The 17,507-nt window shown below is 54.9% G+C and overlaps 1 protein-coding gene across 2 annotated transcripts in view; it reads right to left on the bottom strand.

The window, feature by feature from the left end:
• PLXNA2 (plexin A2) overlaps nucleotides 1-17,507 on the bottom strand; it is a 149,024-nt gene that overhangs the window by 16,572 nt on the left and 114,945 nt on the right. For both annotated transcript variants that reach the window (XM_058855947.1, XM_058855948.1), the window contains exons 13-22: nucleotides 15,295-15,446; nucleotides 11,582-11,699; nucleotides 10,998-11,134; nucleotides 7,964-8,131; nucleotides 7,348-7,441; nucleotides 5,965-6,204; nucleotides 5,667-5,810; nucleotides 4,383-4,617; nucleotides 3,160-3,302; nucleotides 684-952 (exon numbers count right to left, since the gene is read on the bottom strand). In XM_058855947.1, coding sequence (XP_058711930.1) covers nucleotides 684-952; nucleotides 3,160-3,302; nucleotides 4,383-4,617; nucleotides 5,667-5,810; nucleotides 5,965-6,204; nucleotides 7,348-7,441; nucleotides 7,964-8,131; nucleotides 10,998-11,134; nucleotides 11,582-11,699; nucleotides 15,295-15,446 — 1,700 coding nt within the window. The remainder of the gene's footprint in view (nucleotides 1-683; nucleotides 953-3,159; nucleotides 3,303-4,382; nucleotides 4,618-5,666; nucleotides 5,811-5,964; nucleotides 6,205-7,347; nucleotides 7,442-7,963; nucleotides 8,132-10,997; nucleotides 11,135-11,581; nucleotides 11,700-15,294; nucleotides 15,447-17,507) is intronic.

Below are 17,507 nucleotides of genomic sequence, written 5' to 3'. Positions count from 1 at the left end.
CAATTTCCTGTCAAGTATATTCATTGTGGCTGCAGGGACCCCTGAAATTTTCCTGGGGCTGTGAAATCCTCCTCTCTCTCCAGTGTGGTGCCAGCAGAGCCCCAGCACAGCCGAGGGGCAGCGCTGGCCAAGACCAGGCTCTGCAGGACCCCCAAGGACGTGGAGAACGGGGGGAGCCTTTTCCCTGTGCCCACTGTCCTGCCCCACATTAATGCACATTTTTTTTCCTATTTTCTTGCTGCCACTTCCCAGCTCTGCCTTGGGTGAGTTGCTCAATCCACCCTGGAGCTCCTGTGGCACACAAATGCTGCTCTCCTGCCAGGCACAGACACAGGATCTGGTTTGAGACCCTCTCTGGGCATCTGTGAGCTCCCAGAGCAAGGCTAAACCCTGTCCTGGGGGCAGTGAGGAAATGGATGGGAAATCTCCATGGAGAGCAGAGATTCCCTTCCAACACCAGCCCCTGCAGAGCCCTCAGACCACAGAATCCTGGCATTAATTAGCTTGGAAAAGTCCTCTGAGAGCATCGAGTCCAATCTGAGATCAACCCCACCATGTCAACAAGACCAGGCCATTCAGAGACTGCTCCACCTCCCTGGGCAGCCCCTTCCAGACTTTTCCACGAGGAAATTCCTCTCGAAAGCCCCACCAGCATGGCCGTGCCAGCCCCTGGGAGGCCTCACCTGCGCAGGAGCAGCTTGGGGTGGTTCTTGTTCTCCAGGTTCTTCTCGATGAGGTCTGAGAGCAGCTGTTTGAGGACATCAGTGGCGTACTCCAGCTTGCCCTGCAGCCCCGTCATGATCAGCGAGGCCACGTTGCCGCGGTCCCGCATGGAGAAGCTGCGCTGCAGCTCCAGCGTGCGGATGAAGGTCAGCAGGAACACCTTGTTGTTGATCAGCTGAGCAAAGAGCTTCAGGGCCTTCTCCACGCTCTGCTGCCCGTTGCCCTGGACCTGCAGGGGGGAGCAGGGCTGTCAGCACAGCACAGGGGATTTGAGGGGTGGGAGGGCAGAGCTGCAGAGCCCTGGGCTCACCCCGCCACTCACGGGAGCAGGGAGTGGTTTGGGGGGAAAGGGACGTTAAAAATCACCTCGTGCCACCCCCTGCCATGGGCAGGGACACCTTCCACTGCCCCAGGGTGGTTCAGACACTTCCAGGGATCCAGGGGCAGTCACAGCCTCTCTGGACACTCTGTGCCAGGACTTCCCCACCCTCACATGGAATAATTTCTTCCCAATATCCCATCTAACCCTGCCCTCTGGCAGTCTGAATCCACTCTCCCTTGTCCTGCCCCTGCAGTTCCTGATGAACAGTCCCAGCTCCAGCTCTCTTGTCATCCTTTCAGACCCTGGAAGGCTCTGGAAGGGCCCACACAACTTTCTCTTCTCCAGATTGAACATTCCCAACTCTCCCAGCCTGTTCCAGGCCCCTGAGCCTCTTCCTGGCCTCCTCTGGACTTGCTCCAGCACTTCCATGCCCTCCTGACGTTGGGGAGGTCAGAAATTCTCACAGGATGGTTCAGCCCTGGCTGCACCCATCCCTGAGGGTCTCAGCATCCCTGGATGTGATTTCTGGTCCATCCTGAGCAAACCTCCCCCTCCACAGCTCCCCTGAACCCTGGCTGGGAGCTGAACTTTGTGCACGCCATAAAGCAGCAGCTTTGAGCCTAACGGCCCCAGAAATGACACCCAGTCCTGCTTGTTCTGCACAAAAAGTGACACTCTTGTAAGTAAATTAAATACTAATTTAGACTATTGCTTTATTATGGGCCAAGTGTAAAAAATTAATTGAGGCTTTCAGCCAGTTGTGGATTCGAGTAATTCATTACAAGTGAAAATGATGAACTGCATGAAGCAACTCTTTACCAAACATTTTGGAGAGTTATGTATTGGTTTTACTTACGTTACATAATTAAGCAACTGTGTAATTGGCACCACATTTATCACTTCTGCAATTCTGTTTTTCATGAGTGAAAAAAAAAAGAAAAAGCATTCATATTTGTTTGCTGGAGCGTCGGCTTCTTTGGCAACTCCAACAGCAAATATAATGCATGGAGCTGGAAAAATCGGAGCAGGAATGGGCTGGGAGAGGCTGCTCCTGTCTGAGCAGCACCACAGCCACTGCTCCGTGCTGGTGGCCAAGGAAAGGAACCCAAATTAATGTTTTAGTGGTGGGAAGTGCTGCCTGGAAAAGGAATCCAGCCCTAGAGCAACCAGGACTTCTCCCTCCTGCATCCACCCTGGGTCTGTGTGATGGAAACAGGATTTCAGGATTTGCTGGTACAATCCCAGTCTCTGAAAAGCTGAGCTGAGCCTCTGGCTATCCCCCATGGAGGATCCAGCTCCATCCCAGGGTGGGATCCCAGCCCCATCCCGTGGGGAGGACGGCAGCCCCACGAGGGTGATGTTTATGAAGTGATGTTTATGAGTGAGGTGACGTTTATGAAGTGATGTTTATGAGTGAGGTGATGTTTATGAAGTGATGTTTATGAGTGAGGTGATGTTTATGAAGCCCCATCCCTTTTTTTGGCCTCTCCCAGGCGAGCAGGGCCCATCTGCCGGGTGCACTGAGGGACCCTTGCACGTTCCCAACTCCTCTGTATTCCCAGTGAAAGTTTTTATGTATTTTTACACATCCTGGTGGGAAAAACAGGGAGATGGAAGCGCTTGCTCAGGGGCTGGAATGCCTGGGCATTCTCTTTGCCCTCCTGTGGACACGCGAGGGAACAGCAGCAGGATGCTGCGGGCAGGATGCTCCAGGCAGGATGCTCCGGGAAGGATGCTCCAGGCAGGATGCTCTGGCCAGGATGCTCCGGGCAGGATGCTCCGGGCAGGATGCTCCGGGCAGGATTCTCCGGCCAGAATGCTCTGGGAAGGATGCTCCAGCCAGGATTCTCCGGGCACTCACCCATCCCCTGCCTCACCAACTTAGGAGGACTTAAAATCACACCACAACCGCTCTGCCCTGCTCTGCCACTGAGATATAAACCCCACAAAATGACACCGGAGAGGAGAAACCGAAAGGAATTAAAACTCCAGAGTTAAAATGAACTCGGGGCTCAGCCTGCTGCCCCCAGGGCATGAGGAAGGTTTGGTGTGGAGGCACAGAGATGCTGCAGGGCTCCCCTGAGGGCTCAGGGGGATCTGGATCTGGGATTTACCTCCAGCTCCCGCAGCACAGGGTGGTCCTCGATGCCCGGGAACAGCACGCGCATGGCGTAGGTGCGATAGTCCAGGTAGGGGATCCCGGAGCGGTCCAGGTCGCTGGTCAGCTCGTTGATGTCTGTCTGCAGCTCTGCAAAAGCTGTTGAGGGCCAGAGAACAGGACAGGGAGAGCTCAGCACCCAGAGGCTTTGGGAGAAGGTTTTGGGCAGGGCTGGCTGCCTGCTCCCCCCGTGGGCAGGGCAGGAGGGGCTCGCTCGGGAAGGGACCCCAGGGAGCTCGGACACCCTCAGAGACTCGGTCTGAGCAGCCGAGGGAGGGAGAGCAGGCACTGCTCAGAGCAGAGACTGAGAACAAAGCTGTGCTTAATCTGTATGCAGTTCACACCTGTGCACACACACCTAAAACACCTTTAAAGGCTGCACAGAGAAACAAGGATCTGTTTTCATAACTTGGTGCCTCCCCTATTTTCCTTTCTTCTTGTTTTCCTCCTCTGTCAACAGTTGCCAAGATAATCAAATCTGATGCAGATCAAATCTGAGCTGCTGCAGGGGTCAGGAAGGGATTTATCCTTCCTCTCCTAACACCGTGTTATACAGCTGGATGTGTCTCCTCGTGTTTCCTCTCCAAAGTGTGACACGCTGGCTCAGGGAAGCCTCTGTACCCCAGCTGGGCTGTGCCACGCCAAGTCTGTGATTTCTCCTGCATGTATCTCAATTTTTGCCCTGTGCTTTCAAGGCTACCCTTGAAATGAGCTGAACAAATCCAATGCATCTCTCTCTCTCACTATGTGCAGCTATTTATTTTACTTTGACTGATTAAGCCCCTTCCCAGGTGGGAGGATGTAGGAAACAACAGCAGCAGCCCCCCAAAAACCCACCTTGACCTGTGGGGTGAGGGGGCTCAGCTGCCTCCATGCAAGGGAACCTGTCCATGTGGAAACTCACAAGCAGCAGCTCTGGGTACTCCAAATAACACCCAAAATTTCACAGAAGCAAATGCTTGAGGAATTTCTTCCTCCCTCCCCAAGGAACACCCACAAACCACCAAGGAACACCTATAAAACCACAAGGAACACCCACAAAACCACAAGAAGCACCCACAAAACCACAAGGAACACCCACAAACCCTAAGGAACACCCAGCCAGCTCCCGCTGCACCCCTGGGGTGGAACTGGGACCCCAGCCCCGGAGCTGAGCACCCTGCCCCGGGCAGCACTGACCCTCCTTGCACTCCAGGGCCACCCGGGACTCCAGGTTGTCCATCTGCATCTGCAGCCTCTTGAGGGTGAGGTCGTTCTCACGGGACTTGCGCTTGTAGGCGATGAGGACGATGATGACGATGATGAGGAGCAGCGAGCCGCCGGCCGCGATGCTGACGATGGCGGGCAGGGTCAGGAGGCTGTCGGAGACGATGCTGACGGAGCCAGGGGAGAAGATGACCCCCCCAACACGCACCTGCAGGGCACAGCAGAGCTGAGCAGCAGCTTGGGGAGCCTCCCTGTGCCCCGTCCTGCTCAGCACGGGGCTCAGATCCCTCGGGAAGCACCGAGCTGCCTCTGCTGAAGAGCAGAAAACCCCAAGTGCCTTCCAGCACAGAGGGGGCTGCTTGTGTGAGCACAGGGAGGCTTCAAGCGATGATAAATGTGCCAGCCCTTCACTATCTGGGCTTGCTCTTATTATCTGATGGCTCCATTTGACTTTCATTTTTTAAGCTTTCAACTCCTTTTTGTAAACCATGGACATGAACAAGCCCCTGATCATTCCCCTGACAAGAAAGCAGAGTGACTGCAAGGACAGAGCAGAGGAGGGAGCAGAAACAGGCTGGAGTTAACACCAGGACAGGCTTTTCTTGGATGTGCCCTGGCCACAGATGTGAGCAGCTCTCAGCCAGGTTGCGCTTCTGGGAGTCACACTGTGATAATCTGAATATGTTTTGGATGCTGAACTTCAAGGGAAATAAATCACAATTACAATCTCATTTGGGCTCTGCTCAGGCAATTCAGCAGCTGGGGTTTGGTCTGCGAGAGCAGCAGAGGAAGCAGCGATGCCCAAACCCAGAGCAGAGGGAGGCACTGACTGCTATCCTGGATGAGGCTGCTGATCCAACACTGCGGAGTTCAGATGTTCCTGGCTCCTGCTTCGGGAAAAGGCAAAACCTTTCCATCCACTTGGCAGGTCAGTTCTGTCTCTGTGGGCTGATTAAATCCCTCCAGGAGGGAGAACACTGGGAATGGCCTCAGCTTCATCCAGAGGAAGGCTGGCACCCAGTGCCAAAGGCACTGCCAGAAAGGTTTGTTCCTTCTAGAAGGCTGAGGGGCATTTTCCTCTCAGGGAAGGACAAAGTCTCTCTGTGCTAACCCACATCAATATTTTACTTCCAGTTAGAGACAGATAAAATCTAAAATCCTACAGGGGATTGTGTATCCAAGCCAGTCAGGGAGAAGGAGGAGAAAAGAGGGGAGAGGAGAGGGGAAGGGGATGCTGGTGGGACATTGGCCCCTCACCATCACTTTGTGCTGCCCGGAGAGGGTGGGGGGCTCGCACAGCAGCTGTGTCTCGGACACGGTGACGGCACAAGGCGTCTCCCCGATCAGCACCGTGTAGTTGAGCTTGGCTCCTCCCGGGGCGGGCGGGCACAGGTTCCTGCCCTGGGGACACGGGGACACAAGAGAGATGCAGCACCTTCCTCCAGCTCCCATCTCGTGCAAACAACGGGGCTCTCTTTAGGGCACCCCCTCCTCCCTCCCTCCCTCCCTCTGGGGTTTTTGTGAGCTCCCCAGGGCTGAGCGAGGCTCTCCTTACCTTCAGGATGATGGGGGAACCCGGCTTCTGCTCCAGCACCCCGCTGGAGCTCAGCATTTCAAACGTGGGGTTGGGGTAGTAGATGAACTTGGTGTCGTTGTAGACCAGCAGGGACTGGACGTTGTTGAAGATGAAGCCGAACTCGTCCGGCCGCTCCACGGCGTCCAGCCCCGGCCGGTACTCGGCGGTCAGCGGCGGCGCCAGGCAGGCCAGGGCCGTGGCGTTCACCACCTTGCACACCTGGGGAAGGGACATTTCAGAGACACAGCAGGGAACACTCTGCCCTGAGCCGGCCTGGGCTACTCTGCTGGCCGGGAACTCCAGTGGATTCAAGCTTTGATGGAAATATTTAATCCAGGCTTGGTGCTCCCTGATCTCAGAGGTCTTTTCCAACCTCACTGATTCTGGGAGGCATTACAGCCGTGGTTTGGGGTAATTTGCTTCTCCTCCAGCCAGCACGAAGGCAATGGGGTGGAGATGGAAGGTGAGCCCAAAATGAGCCGTGTTTCAGCGGAGTTAAAGGCTCACACAGCAGCTCTCATTTATTTTCCTTTATTTTTTCCCATTTCTTTCCACTTTCCTCCTCTCTAGCTCAGAAACAGACCCACGGGGAATACCTGTTCCCTGCTGCAATGGGTGATTAGAGGCCGTTCCCAAATGCCAGCGAGGGAAGGGAATGGATCCTGTGACACTGGTGGGCAGGAGGGAACATGAAGGTCATCTCCTGCTGGGCTGAGGACACCCACAGCTCCTCCAGCCCTCAAAGCAGGGAAATCACTGATTTATGGGGCTCTTGCCTTGTAAAGCAGCAAGAGCCCAACCATTTGGCCTCCCTCCATAAGTGAAAGATTTAATTTCGCTCAATTTTGTGTCTTCAGAATTATTTTTGTAGCACTATAACTGCAATTGCTAGCAACAAAATTAGATGTCTTTTTAAAAAGAGCTCAGATGAAAAAGGTCTTGAGGGGGAGAAAAGGAATAGGAAAAGACCGCTAAGTGATTTGCCCTTTCCAAGATAATACAGACTCAGTCACAGAGATCACTGCAAAGAAACAATATATTCCAGTTTTACTTGGCCAGAATAATTTCTGAAGTCCTGGAGGTGCAATTCTTACTTGTAGCACACACAGGAACCTTGCTTAGTCCCCATTTAGCTGAGGGTTTGTCTCAGCTTCTCACTCATGGACTGAAAGAATACAGGTAGGGGAAGGAGGTAAATTCACATTTTCGTGTGCCAAATTCCCTCTTCCCAGTGTTCCCAGTTTGGGGGAGTGTAGGAAACACCCCCAGAGCAGCTTTTGCCATGGCAAACCTCCCTAGGGAGGCAGCCCTGGCAGCGTTCCCCACCCAGGGGGAGGCTCCCAGCTGACAGCCCCTACTCACGTTGACAAACTCCTTCCCGTTGTACTTGACGCGGATCCGGGGCTCCTGGATCACGTCCAGGTTGGAGCCGGTGACGGTCAGGGGTGTGTGGCCGCTGTGGGGAAGCCAGGACAGGCTGCTCAGAGTGGGCTGGGCTGTGCTCAGAGCCTGGCCTGAGGTGCTGTGGGGCTCAGCCACCCGTGGGGTCAGGCTCGAGAGGATGAGCACAGCCCAGGGGTTTCAGCAATGTCCCCGTGATGAGGCAGTGGCAGCAACCCCGCTGCTCACGCTGGCTTTTGATTAACATCAGCTTCTCCCTTTCTTGTGTCCCAGGAGCACAAGAAGGAGCCTCTCGTGAGCAGTTGTGCCCTTCTGCAGCAGAGGGGCTGATCTGGCCTTAGGCTGTGCCCCCAAATTCTCGGTGCAGGGTCTGCTGTCGCTGCCTGGCTGAACACAACCCCTCTGGTCACCCCAGGCCTGACCTGTGGGAAATGCAAACCCCAGGAATGGCCAGCCCTGAGCCGTTCAGGATGCTGGGTGGGATGAGCATTTCCCAACAGCCCCTTTTGTGGCCTGGCTGTGTGCTGAGGAGCCCCAGAGCAGAGGAGAAGCATGGAGGTGCTGTCAGAGCTGTTACCTGGCGATGCTCCACTCGGGCTCGATGTGCTGCACCTTGGGGTCATCGATGTACTCGAACAGCAAAGTCCTCTCCAGCTGAGCCCTGTCCACGCTGACAGAGACCTGAACAGCCCCCAGGCCGTGGGCTGAGGGTGCTGACACACAAACGATCTCGTTCATGGATCGCCTGCACAACGGGAGACGGGTGCTGTTAGTGGGGTGGCGGTGTGGGGACAGGAACCACCCTTCGTCCTGTCCTGGAGCAGCTCAGATCTCATTCCCCTCTCCATCCCTGAGCCCAGCCTGGTACCTGGGCAGCTCCTGAGGTGGGCAGGAGGGTTTGGCACGGAGGGAAGGGCAGGGAGCTGTGCACCGAGCTCTGCCCACCGCGAGAGCAGCGCAGCCGCCCTGAAATCCCTCTTTGTGCCAAGCTCCCCCTGAACCCGCTGCCTTCTGCTGGGCGTGCGAAAACAGATGGCTGCCTTTTAAATGGGATGCATGAGCTCAGTGAAAAGCCAAATTCTTCCCCTCCCCACCCCAGAGCACACACCAGGCTCTTGTGAGCGGCACAAAGGCCCCGCGCAGCCCCTGCTTGGGAAGGGCGATGGCACCGGCACCGCTGCCTTGGGCTTTGTCTCCCCTTCAGAGCGGTGACCTCGGCTGGCTGGACACAACAGACCATCTGCTGCCACCAGAGCCCCAGAGAAGGTGGAGGCAGCGGTGAAGGGAGGCACTGTCAGAGCACAAAGGCGCTGGTGGGTGGAGGGATGGAGAGGGGAATGAGGTCTGAGCATCCAGAACAGAGCTGGGAGGAACCACACGGCTCCTTGGACTCTGATCCTACAAAAAGCGCTGGAGGGACATCCCTGGCAGGCCAGTGTTCCTGCACAGCCACCTGTGGTTGTCCTTCCTGTCCAAACCTGCCCCTGCCTCACCAGAGTCTGTGTTCTTTCTGTGGCTCCTTCAGTTTTGGGTTCTCCCAGGGGAGAGGGCAGGCAGGTCTGCAGCACCTCACTGCCAGTCTGGCACTCAAATCAAAACCTGGCACTCCTGAATGGGCAACCTTCACCATCCTCACCATCCTCAGGGGCTTTGGGGGTGCCTGAATGGCTGAGGCTCGGGTGCAGCCCTGTCCCTGCTCTGCTTCCAGCAAAGCTCTGAGCCTGTGCCTGGCAGGGGGACAAGGTGTGGGCCCTTTTTGGGGTCCCTACCCACTCCCTGCCCTCCCTAAGGAGCATTTCATGCATCTCTAAGGACATTTAGGAGGGCCTGGAACAGCAGGTACCACAATGTTCCCAGCTCACACCTTGGCATCCCACCCCCCACAACCGAGGGGACAGAAACCACCCCCTGAAACACTTCAAACCGCTTGTACTTGACCATTTCTGTTGATGCAATAACACCCCCACCCCTTCCTGCCCTGCTCCTTTTCCTTTTCCCATCCTCACTTGGTTCTATCACATCCACCTTGGTTTAACTTAGCCACGAAGTGTGAGGAGTGGGATTCTCCAGCCCCTGTTCTGAGTCCCGGGGTGATTCTGTGCAGCCTGAGGAGCTTCCAGCCCTGCTGCCACCCTCCCTGCCCTGCTGCTGCCCAGCCCAGCCCCTGCCATGCCTGCCCAGCTCTGGCATGAGCTGGGAGTGACGCAGGGCTGCTGGCAGAGCAGCTCCCGGCTCCCTGTGATCAGCTAATTAGCTTTCTGTGCTATTATTATGTCGTCATGGTGAATCTACCCACTCCTCCGATCAGAGAGGGGAGAATGGGGGAAGCTGTAATTAGAGGGAATCTCATTAGGAGCTGCTTCATCTCATCAGGCTCCCCCACACCCTGGAGTACAATTGGAGTTCATTGCCTCAAAAGAGTCCACAGCAAAGCGAGTGCACGGCGTGGCCCCACGTGAGGGACGGGGCTGCTCAGTCCCTGCTCTCGCCTTGCTGAGCTTCCTGCTGCTATTGGAACATCCAGGGAACCCAAAGCAGGTCAGCAGCTGCAGGATGCCTGGATCAGCTCTTTCAGGGATGATATTCCAGGCTGATCCTACCCTTGTGCTGGTGGTAACGCTGTTCCTGTCTCCGAGGGAGCCATTTGGTATCGTTGTTTTGGGTGTGGGAGGAAATATTGATGGGTTGGTTACACTGCTTCCACCTGGAGCTGCCCTGGAAGGTCCTGGAATGTCCTGAGCACCATCCCAGGCTGGATCCAGAACAAGCACCACTGTGCTCCCACACCTGAACACCCACAGCTCCCACATCCAAGAACCTCTCGGGCTTTTGGGTGAGAAATTCACCTCCAGGGATCTTTGCTTTCCCAGAAACTTCCTCAGTTCCTCCTGGGCAGCCTGAGTGAGGATCTGGGATCCAAAGAATCCCTTTGGATCCAGGGTGGCACCCAGGCTGTGCCCACTGCCAGCAGGGTGGGCAGGGCTGTGTACTGATACACACAGATGGAAACCACACGTCTCTTTCTTAACTAAGCCACAGGGAAACCCATTAAACCCTGCAAATGTCAACTCTGTGTTTACACTGCTGGGGGAAAAGCAAATTTGCCATCGAAATCCCAGCAGAGGCTGATGGCTGGGCAAGTTCCTCAGAAGGAGGTGTGAGCAGACCCTCGCCTTGCTCTGCCCTGAGCATCCCAGACTGTTTTTAGGAGATCGAGGCACCTGCAACACTGGGGCTGCAATAAAAGCAATGCAGGTCTGTGAGGAGAGAAAGGAGATATTTCTTATAAATGTTCCATTTTCATCAGGGCAGCCAGGCTGGGGGCAGGAACTGATGACCAATATAAGCATATTTCCATCACAGTGGTGTTTCACTGTGATTCTCAGAGCAGTAACTGTTGGAACAGCATTAAAATGAAATAACAAACAGCACTGACACCGATGAATCCCTCCCTTGCCATGCAAACCTCCATCACAATAAAAGAGAAGAGGGTTTCATGCAATAAAAGAGGGAATGGGAGCCTTAGGGGCTCCCAGATGGATTTTTGCACATTCAGCTCCAGCAGATCCATGCTGGGACAGGAGCAGGAGGAGCCTGTGCTGGTCTCTTACTCGTGGAATTCGCAGGTCTGGTTTCCCAGGAGCACGGACACGCGGCTGCCCGCCCCGAGGTAGTGGCCAGAGATGGTCACCATGGTCCCTCCTGACTCTGGGCCGCGGCTGGGGCTCAGGAAACTCACAGCTGGAGTCTGCAGGAAGGAAAGGACACACTCAGTGCTCCTGCTGCAGCCAGGAGCTGCTGTGGGTGCCTGTGACAGAGGAGAAGGACATCCCTGAGTGGCCACGGCCAGGCTGGATGCATCTTGGAGCAACCTGGGAGAGTGGAAGGTGTCTCTGCCCATGGCAGGGGTGGGACTGGGTCTTTGAGGATCCCTTCCAACCCAAACCAATCTTTGATTCCATAATCTCTGTTCTGGGGGTGCAAAGCTGGACCCAAATCCTCCAGGAGCCCCGGTTATTCACAGGGTGAGCTCTTGATCCTGCAAGCTGGGCCACCAAAAACTGTGCAGCACCAGGGAGAAACCCCCAGGGAATAAAAAGGCAATTGCAGGATTGTGTTGTGGATCTGGAGCCCCTCCATGTGGCACTCTCAGCTCCCGGGGCACACACACGCTGTCCCCCAGCAGGACACTCACCACAAACATGTACTGCTGCGCCGACTTGGCCGTGAACTCGGGCTTGCACTCTCCGATGCACAGGAGCACTGGGCCGGAGCTGATCCCTGGAAGCGCCTGCCCCATTTCACAGACGATCCTGGAAGCAGAAATGCCGCAGGGAAGCTTTGGCAGGAGGTGCCGGCAGTGCCCTGCACAGCTCCACGCTGCCTTTATTTCTCCTTCCCTGCCCCCACCTCTTTAACTTTGATATCTGCCTCTTTGGAAGAAGTTAATTACTGAGTCTATTTTTACCCCATGTAGTAATTTAAAGGAAAAAAAAAATCAAAATTAGACATAATTATTACAAGCTGTAAACTCCAGAGCAAAGCAGAGCACTAATGGCAATATATTAGCCAGTAGCAAAGTGAGTGCGAAGTCCTCAGAGTAACAGATGAGTTCATTAAGGGAACAGCTCACACTGCAGACTCCCAGTTAATCAAAACTGGAGAAACCTGCTGGGAGATGATAGAGACAGCCCTGGAGAGCAGCTTCTGCTGGGGGACAGGGCTGCCTGCCACAAACACGCTCGTGGTGGGCACAGGAGCTTGGTTCTGGGCTCCTGGCATGGTCCAGCTCAGCTCCCCGAGGCTGGCAAAGCTGCAGGGCCAGGGAGAGCTGCTGGGGTTAATCCAGACTGGTTACTGTGGAAGAAAAACCCCCAAATCCCAGGGCACGGGGGATGTGTGGCACCGGCTGGGGATGGATCCAGAGGATGCCAGTCATGCCAGCAGGTTTGGGGATGGTTTTCAGAGGGGCATCAGCTGGCAGGAATCTCCAGATGGACCTGGATGCTGCCTGCTCCCACAGAAATGCTGCGAAGATAAATTCAAGAGCATCCCTGCAGGCACTGGGAAGCTGAGGGTGGGAGGAACCTGACCCAGACTGGAAATGTGAGAGGGGGAATAACTGGCCTCAGGACTGGAGACTTGAGGATGGGTAATTTGCCTGAGGGGTGAAAAACTGAAGTTAGGAGTAACCTGCCTGAGGCAGGAGGTGCAGTTCCACCCATGAGGAGATCCCTGTGTGGATCTGACCCTGGGAGTGGGACCAGAGAGGAGCCAGAGCAGCTTCTGCCTGCTGAGGCTGAAGAGAGAAGCTCTCACTCCTCTGCCTATCACACAAAAAGACATAAAAGGCCCTAATTTGGGGAGGCAGCGTTCCAGCTGCCTTCAGCAGCATTAAATTCACCGCAAATAGAAAGTAAAATAAAATAAACCAGGAAGACTGAAGGAAAAAAGAAGCTGCAGCTCGCGTGCGCAGGTGATGCCAGGAGGCCCGATGAAATACACACAGGCTGGTAAAGGGAGGAACGTGCACGTCCTCATTGCTGCACATCAAAAGGGGCTGCCTGGAGAGACTCTGCTGCCTTTGGAGAGCAGGGATTGAAGCGTCTCAGCTCTGAGCCTTCCTCTGCCACGTGCTCCTCGCTCTGCCTTTCAACCAGACATCGCCCCTGCGCCTCGCTGCCTGTTATTCCTTCACCTCTCCCTCATCCCTCCTCCTCCTCCTCCTCCTGCAGACAGGCAGCGGGGAGAGGAGGCCACTCTGAGCTTGGGGCCAGGGCAAACAAAGCCTGGGAAGTGACTCCAGGCACCCCACGGGCAGGAGAGGAGAGGGGAGGTTCTCTCTGCCCCAAGGAAACACCAAATTCTCATCTCTGCCAGCAGAGCAGCAGCTGCAGCCCAGCCCGGGCAGGGACGGGCACGGGACAGGGCACAAGTGACCGGGCACACCTGGTCCGAGTCCTGATCCCAGCCAAATCCCCAGCAGGTACCTTGTTACAAAACGCTGCATTCGGCAGAGCTGTAGGGTGCTGATTGCCGGGCTAAGTGGCCCTTTCACCAACATTAACCTAATTGCTGGCTGATAGATTGCGGGGCTGGAGCATATGGCAGAGTCATTACAGTCTTGGAATTCAGTCTGCCCACAGAAGCCTTAAGAGGATCCTTTTATCTGTATTCATCTTTAAAAGGCAGCTCTCATGCAAACGCTTGCTGTTATCTGCCCAGGGTAAATGTTTTAATGATGTTAACAAACTTTGAAAGCTCAAGAGCCGTAATTAGAGTCATGATTATAAAATCAGGGTTTCATACCATCAAAGGGGGATAATTTCATAATCTTCCATCCTTTATTTGAAAAATAAAGTATAACAAAGTACTGCTCAGCAGAACAGCCCCGACTGCTTGCAGTGATGGGGATTGGTGCCATGCTTGGAGCCATTCCTGCAGCAGCCCCAGGTGATCCCAGATTCCCTGGCACCCTGCACTGACCCTCGCTGCTCCAGAGGGGTCAGCAATGCCCCTTCTGCCTTCCCCATGGGGAAACAAGCACAAGGAGTGGACAAAACCCAACCAACATCACCATGGAGTGGACAGAACCCAACCAACACTACCATGAGTGGACAAAACCCAACCAGCGTCACCATGGAGTGGACAAAATCCAACCAGCGTCACCATGAGTGGACAAAACCCAACCAATGTCACCATGGAGTGGACAAAACCCAACCAATGTCACCATGGAGTGGACAAAAGCCAACCAACGTCACCATGGAGTGGACAAAACCCAACCAGCGTCACCATGAGTGGACAGAACCCAACCAACGTCACCATGGAGTGGACAAAACCCAACCAGCATCACCATGAGTGGACAAAACCCAACCAATGTCACCATGGAGTGGACAAAACCCAACCAGCGTCACCATGGAGTGGACAAAACCCAACCAACGTCACCATGGAGTGGACAAAACCCAACCAACACCACCATGAGTGGATAAAACCCAACCAGCATCACCATGAGTGGACAGAACCCAACCAACACCACCATGGAGTGGACAGAACCCAACCAATGTCACCACGTGCTGCTGGTGGCAGGTCCTTGCCCTGCTCTGGGGTCTCAGTGGGAGCCACCAAATGCATCTCCCAGCAGAGGACAGCTCCTTGCAGCTGCTCCCTCAGCTGGGGCAGGTCTGTGCTGCTGGGCCCACCATGGGATCTTGGCCACCTCCACATCCCGTTCCCACGGCACCGTTCACCATCCTCTTCCCCAGCAGGAGATGACACAACCCAAGGGGAGACATCACCTTTTCTCCTGTCCCACCCAGCACAAACGTCTCCCAGCAGGCTCTGAGCGCCCTGGCTCCCCGGCACAGCCCCACGGGGCAGGAGAGGAGCGGGGTCACGCTGTGGGGTTCCTTCACCCAGCCCCTGGTACAGGCCTGGTTTCTAATTTTGGGCTGACATTTTTCTTAGTGAAACAAATGAATTGACGCCAGTGGAGGCCCACTCGGATTACGGGGCTGTCACCGCCTCGCCCGCCTAACAAATGGCTGCGCGCAGCCGGCGGCGCCGGCGGAATTCCAAGTGGGATGGGGAGCGCGGAGCGGCAGCAAGGTGCTCATCAGCAAAGGTGCTTAGCCAAGCAGGAACCGCGGTGTGGAAGGAAACAGAACATTTAATGAAAGCTTAAAGGGCTGTTTAACCCCTGCAGAGAGAGTCCAGAGTGCAGGGATGTGCAGGAATGCGCAGGAATGTGCAGGAATCCCTTCCCACAGCCACTTCCACAGCCCTTCCTGCAGGGGCCCGGGCTCTGGGCGAGGTTTTGGTCTCCTGAGTGTTGGCTGGAGGTCAGGGAGGAGCCCTGTGGGGTGCCCAGCCCCGGGGACCCGCGGTGGGGATGGCTGAGGGGACACTCACTGCTCGGCCACGACGTAGTGCTCGGGCAGGGGCGTGCACTGCACCCCGGCCACCTGCACCCCCTGCGCGATCTCCGAGAAGTCCAGGCCCAGGTTGACACCACGGATGGTCACCCTCGTCCCTCCTTCCGGGGGCCCCGACACCGTCAGGATCTGCAGGGAGACAGAACATGGGGAAGGTGAGGGGACATCCCCACCACGTTCCTTCTTCAGCCCCTGCCTTGGAAACACTTGTGCTGGGAGTGCTGCAGCCTCCTCCCGCTCCTGCTGCCAAACCAGCCAGGGTCACCCCCTCATGGCTCTCCTGGATGTCCTGGAGGAGCCCAGGGATGCTGAAATCCATCTGTGCCGTGCTCCAAGAGAGGACCCCAAGGTCCCTGAGCCGGCCAAGAAGAGTGGGCAGTGCCATTCCCCAGAAATCCGTGCAGAAGGATAAACCTGGCTCCTCTCTTCCCTATCCAGAACAGGGTAAGTCACCTTCCAGAAGCAGCCTGGTGCTTGGGAGAACTTTACCTTCTGCCTTGGCTGTTCTCTGAATGTTAATGTCACATTTTATTAGTGACTTGGCACCTCAAATGACTTAAAAATGTTAAAGGGTGAGGTATGTGCTTTCAAGCTGCCTGTTTATAGCCTGCCTCAGCCATAATCATCCCTGCTTCCCTGGACTTGCATTAAGGACAATCTCCTCTTCAATTAGGAGTATAAATTTCAATAATGCATGGTCACAAAATTTGGACCCAGGACTCTCAGACAGCTATCCTGAATCTGCCACCGCTCTGTTGTTGCTCTTGGGTGAGTTTCTAATCTTCCCCGTGCTGCAGTTGTTATTAATAAATAAACACAATCCATAATAACGCAATTTAATTAATTTAATGGATAAATCTTGTTTACGCTTCTTTGTTCCACCCTTGTCTTTGGCAAAAAAACTTGAGCTCCTCAGAACCTTTTCCTTGCTGTTTCCAGAGGGATGGTTGGTTTTTTCCACCTTCCCAGGGGTGAGGAAAGCGGCCAAACACCAGTGCCACCAGCACACCACATCCCCGTGACCTGACCCCCCTGTCCCCATCACTCCTGTGGTCCCCAGTTCCCCAAAGCATCTCCAAAAAGACACCCAGGATCTTCAAGATGGAATCCCACCATCCCCACTAAACCCATGGCCATGTTCACTTGGTTTTTGAGCTCTGCCAGGGTGACTCCAGCACTTCCTTAGGCTGCCTGTTCCACCTCCATCACTTCCCTGGGCATTCTGTCCCATTTTTGGCCTCACATGCTGAGGTTGTTCCAACTCCACGCACCCTCCAGAGCCACCAAGCCACCCCCTCCTTCCTCCACATCCTTTAATTCCCACCTTCCTCTCCCCTCCACCGCCTGACGGAGGTTTTTAATTTATTCACCACGCACTGCCTGTCGTGCTGCTGTTCCCTGTAACTCACACCATGGCCTGTCTTGTATCATTTAGCTCTGGGAAGCTCGATGTGCCCATAAACCCACTGCAAAACCGAGCTGGATTGTGTTACACCGAGTCCTGGAGGCCTGGTAGTGTTTACATCACTGCTTGGGAATCACCTGAACTCTGCTGACAGTTACAACTGTCCTTCTCAGCTCTGGAGGATGTTAAAATGCATTTACTGGAGCACTTACTCCGCTGGGCTCATTGTCTCATCACTGCTCAAAATAAAGGAGTCACCGTTTGCCATTTCCTGACCTGAGCAGAAGCAGCGGGGCCGAGCGGCCTCCCCGAACAAAGCCGAGCTGATGCTGTATTTTAAAAATGTCCTGACCTGGAAAATCCCCAATATGGAGCTCCACTCGACCTAGATTTTAGTGGCCACTAATTGAACAGTTTTGAAGTAACTGTGCCATAAAGCAGCCCCAGGGTTAGAACAGATGCATTCAATTAATTACAGCTGGAGAGATTCAGTCAAAATCGCAGAAAGAAGATAAGTCTTAAAGGTCCCGGTGCACCCAGAGCTGGGGACCCTCGGAGCAGCATCCCTGAGCTTCTGGCTGGGCGAGGATGAGGCACCTCCAGCACAGCCAGCCCGTGGTCTGCCTTAATCCCAGCTGGGCTGTGCTGGGAGCTGCCCAGGCTGCAGGGCTGCCAGTCCAGATTTCTGATCTGAGACAGACAGGATTAGCAAGAAATATTCCCCAATTTCAAGCAAATCACTTCACTAGACTGGCTTTTCACTTAGAGCTCTGTGGAGGATGAAA

The sequence above is a fragment of the Poecile atricapillus genome, chromosome 23 (genome assembly GCF_030490865.1).
Source record: "Poecile atricapillus isolate bPoeAtr1 chromosome 23, bPoeAtr1.hap1, whole genome shotgun sequence".
Taxonomy (NCBI): domain Eukaryota; kingdom Metazoa; phylum Chordata; class Aves; order Passeriformes; family Paridae; genus Poecile; species Poecile atricapillus.
The sequence above is the reverse complement of the archived record's forward strand: the minus strand, read 5'-3'. Positions and strand labels throughout refer to the sequence as shown.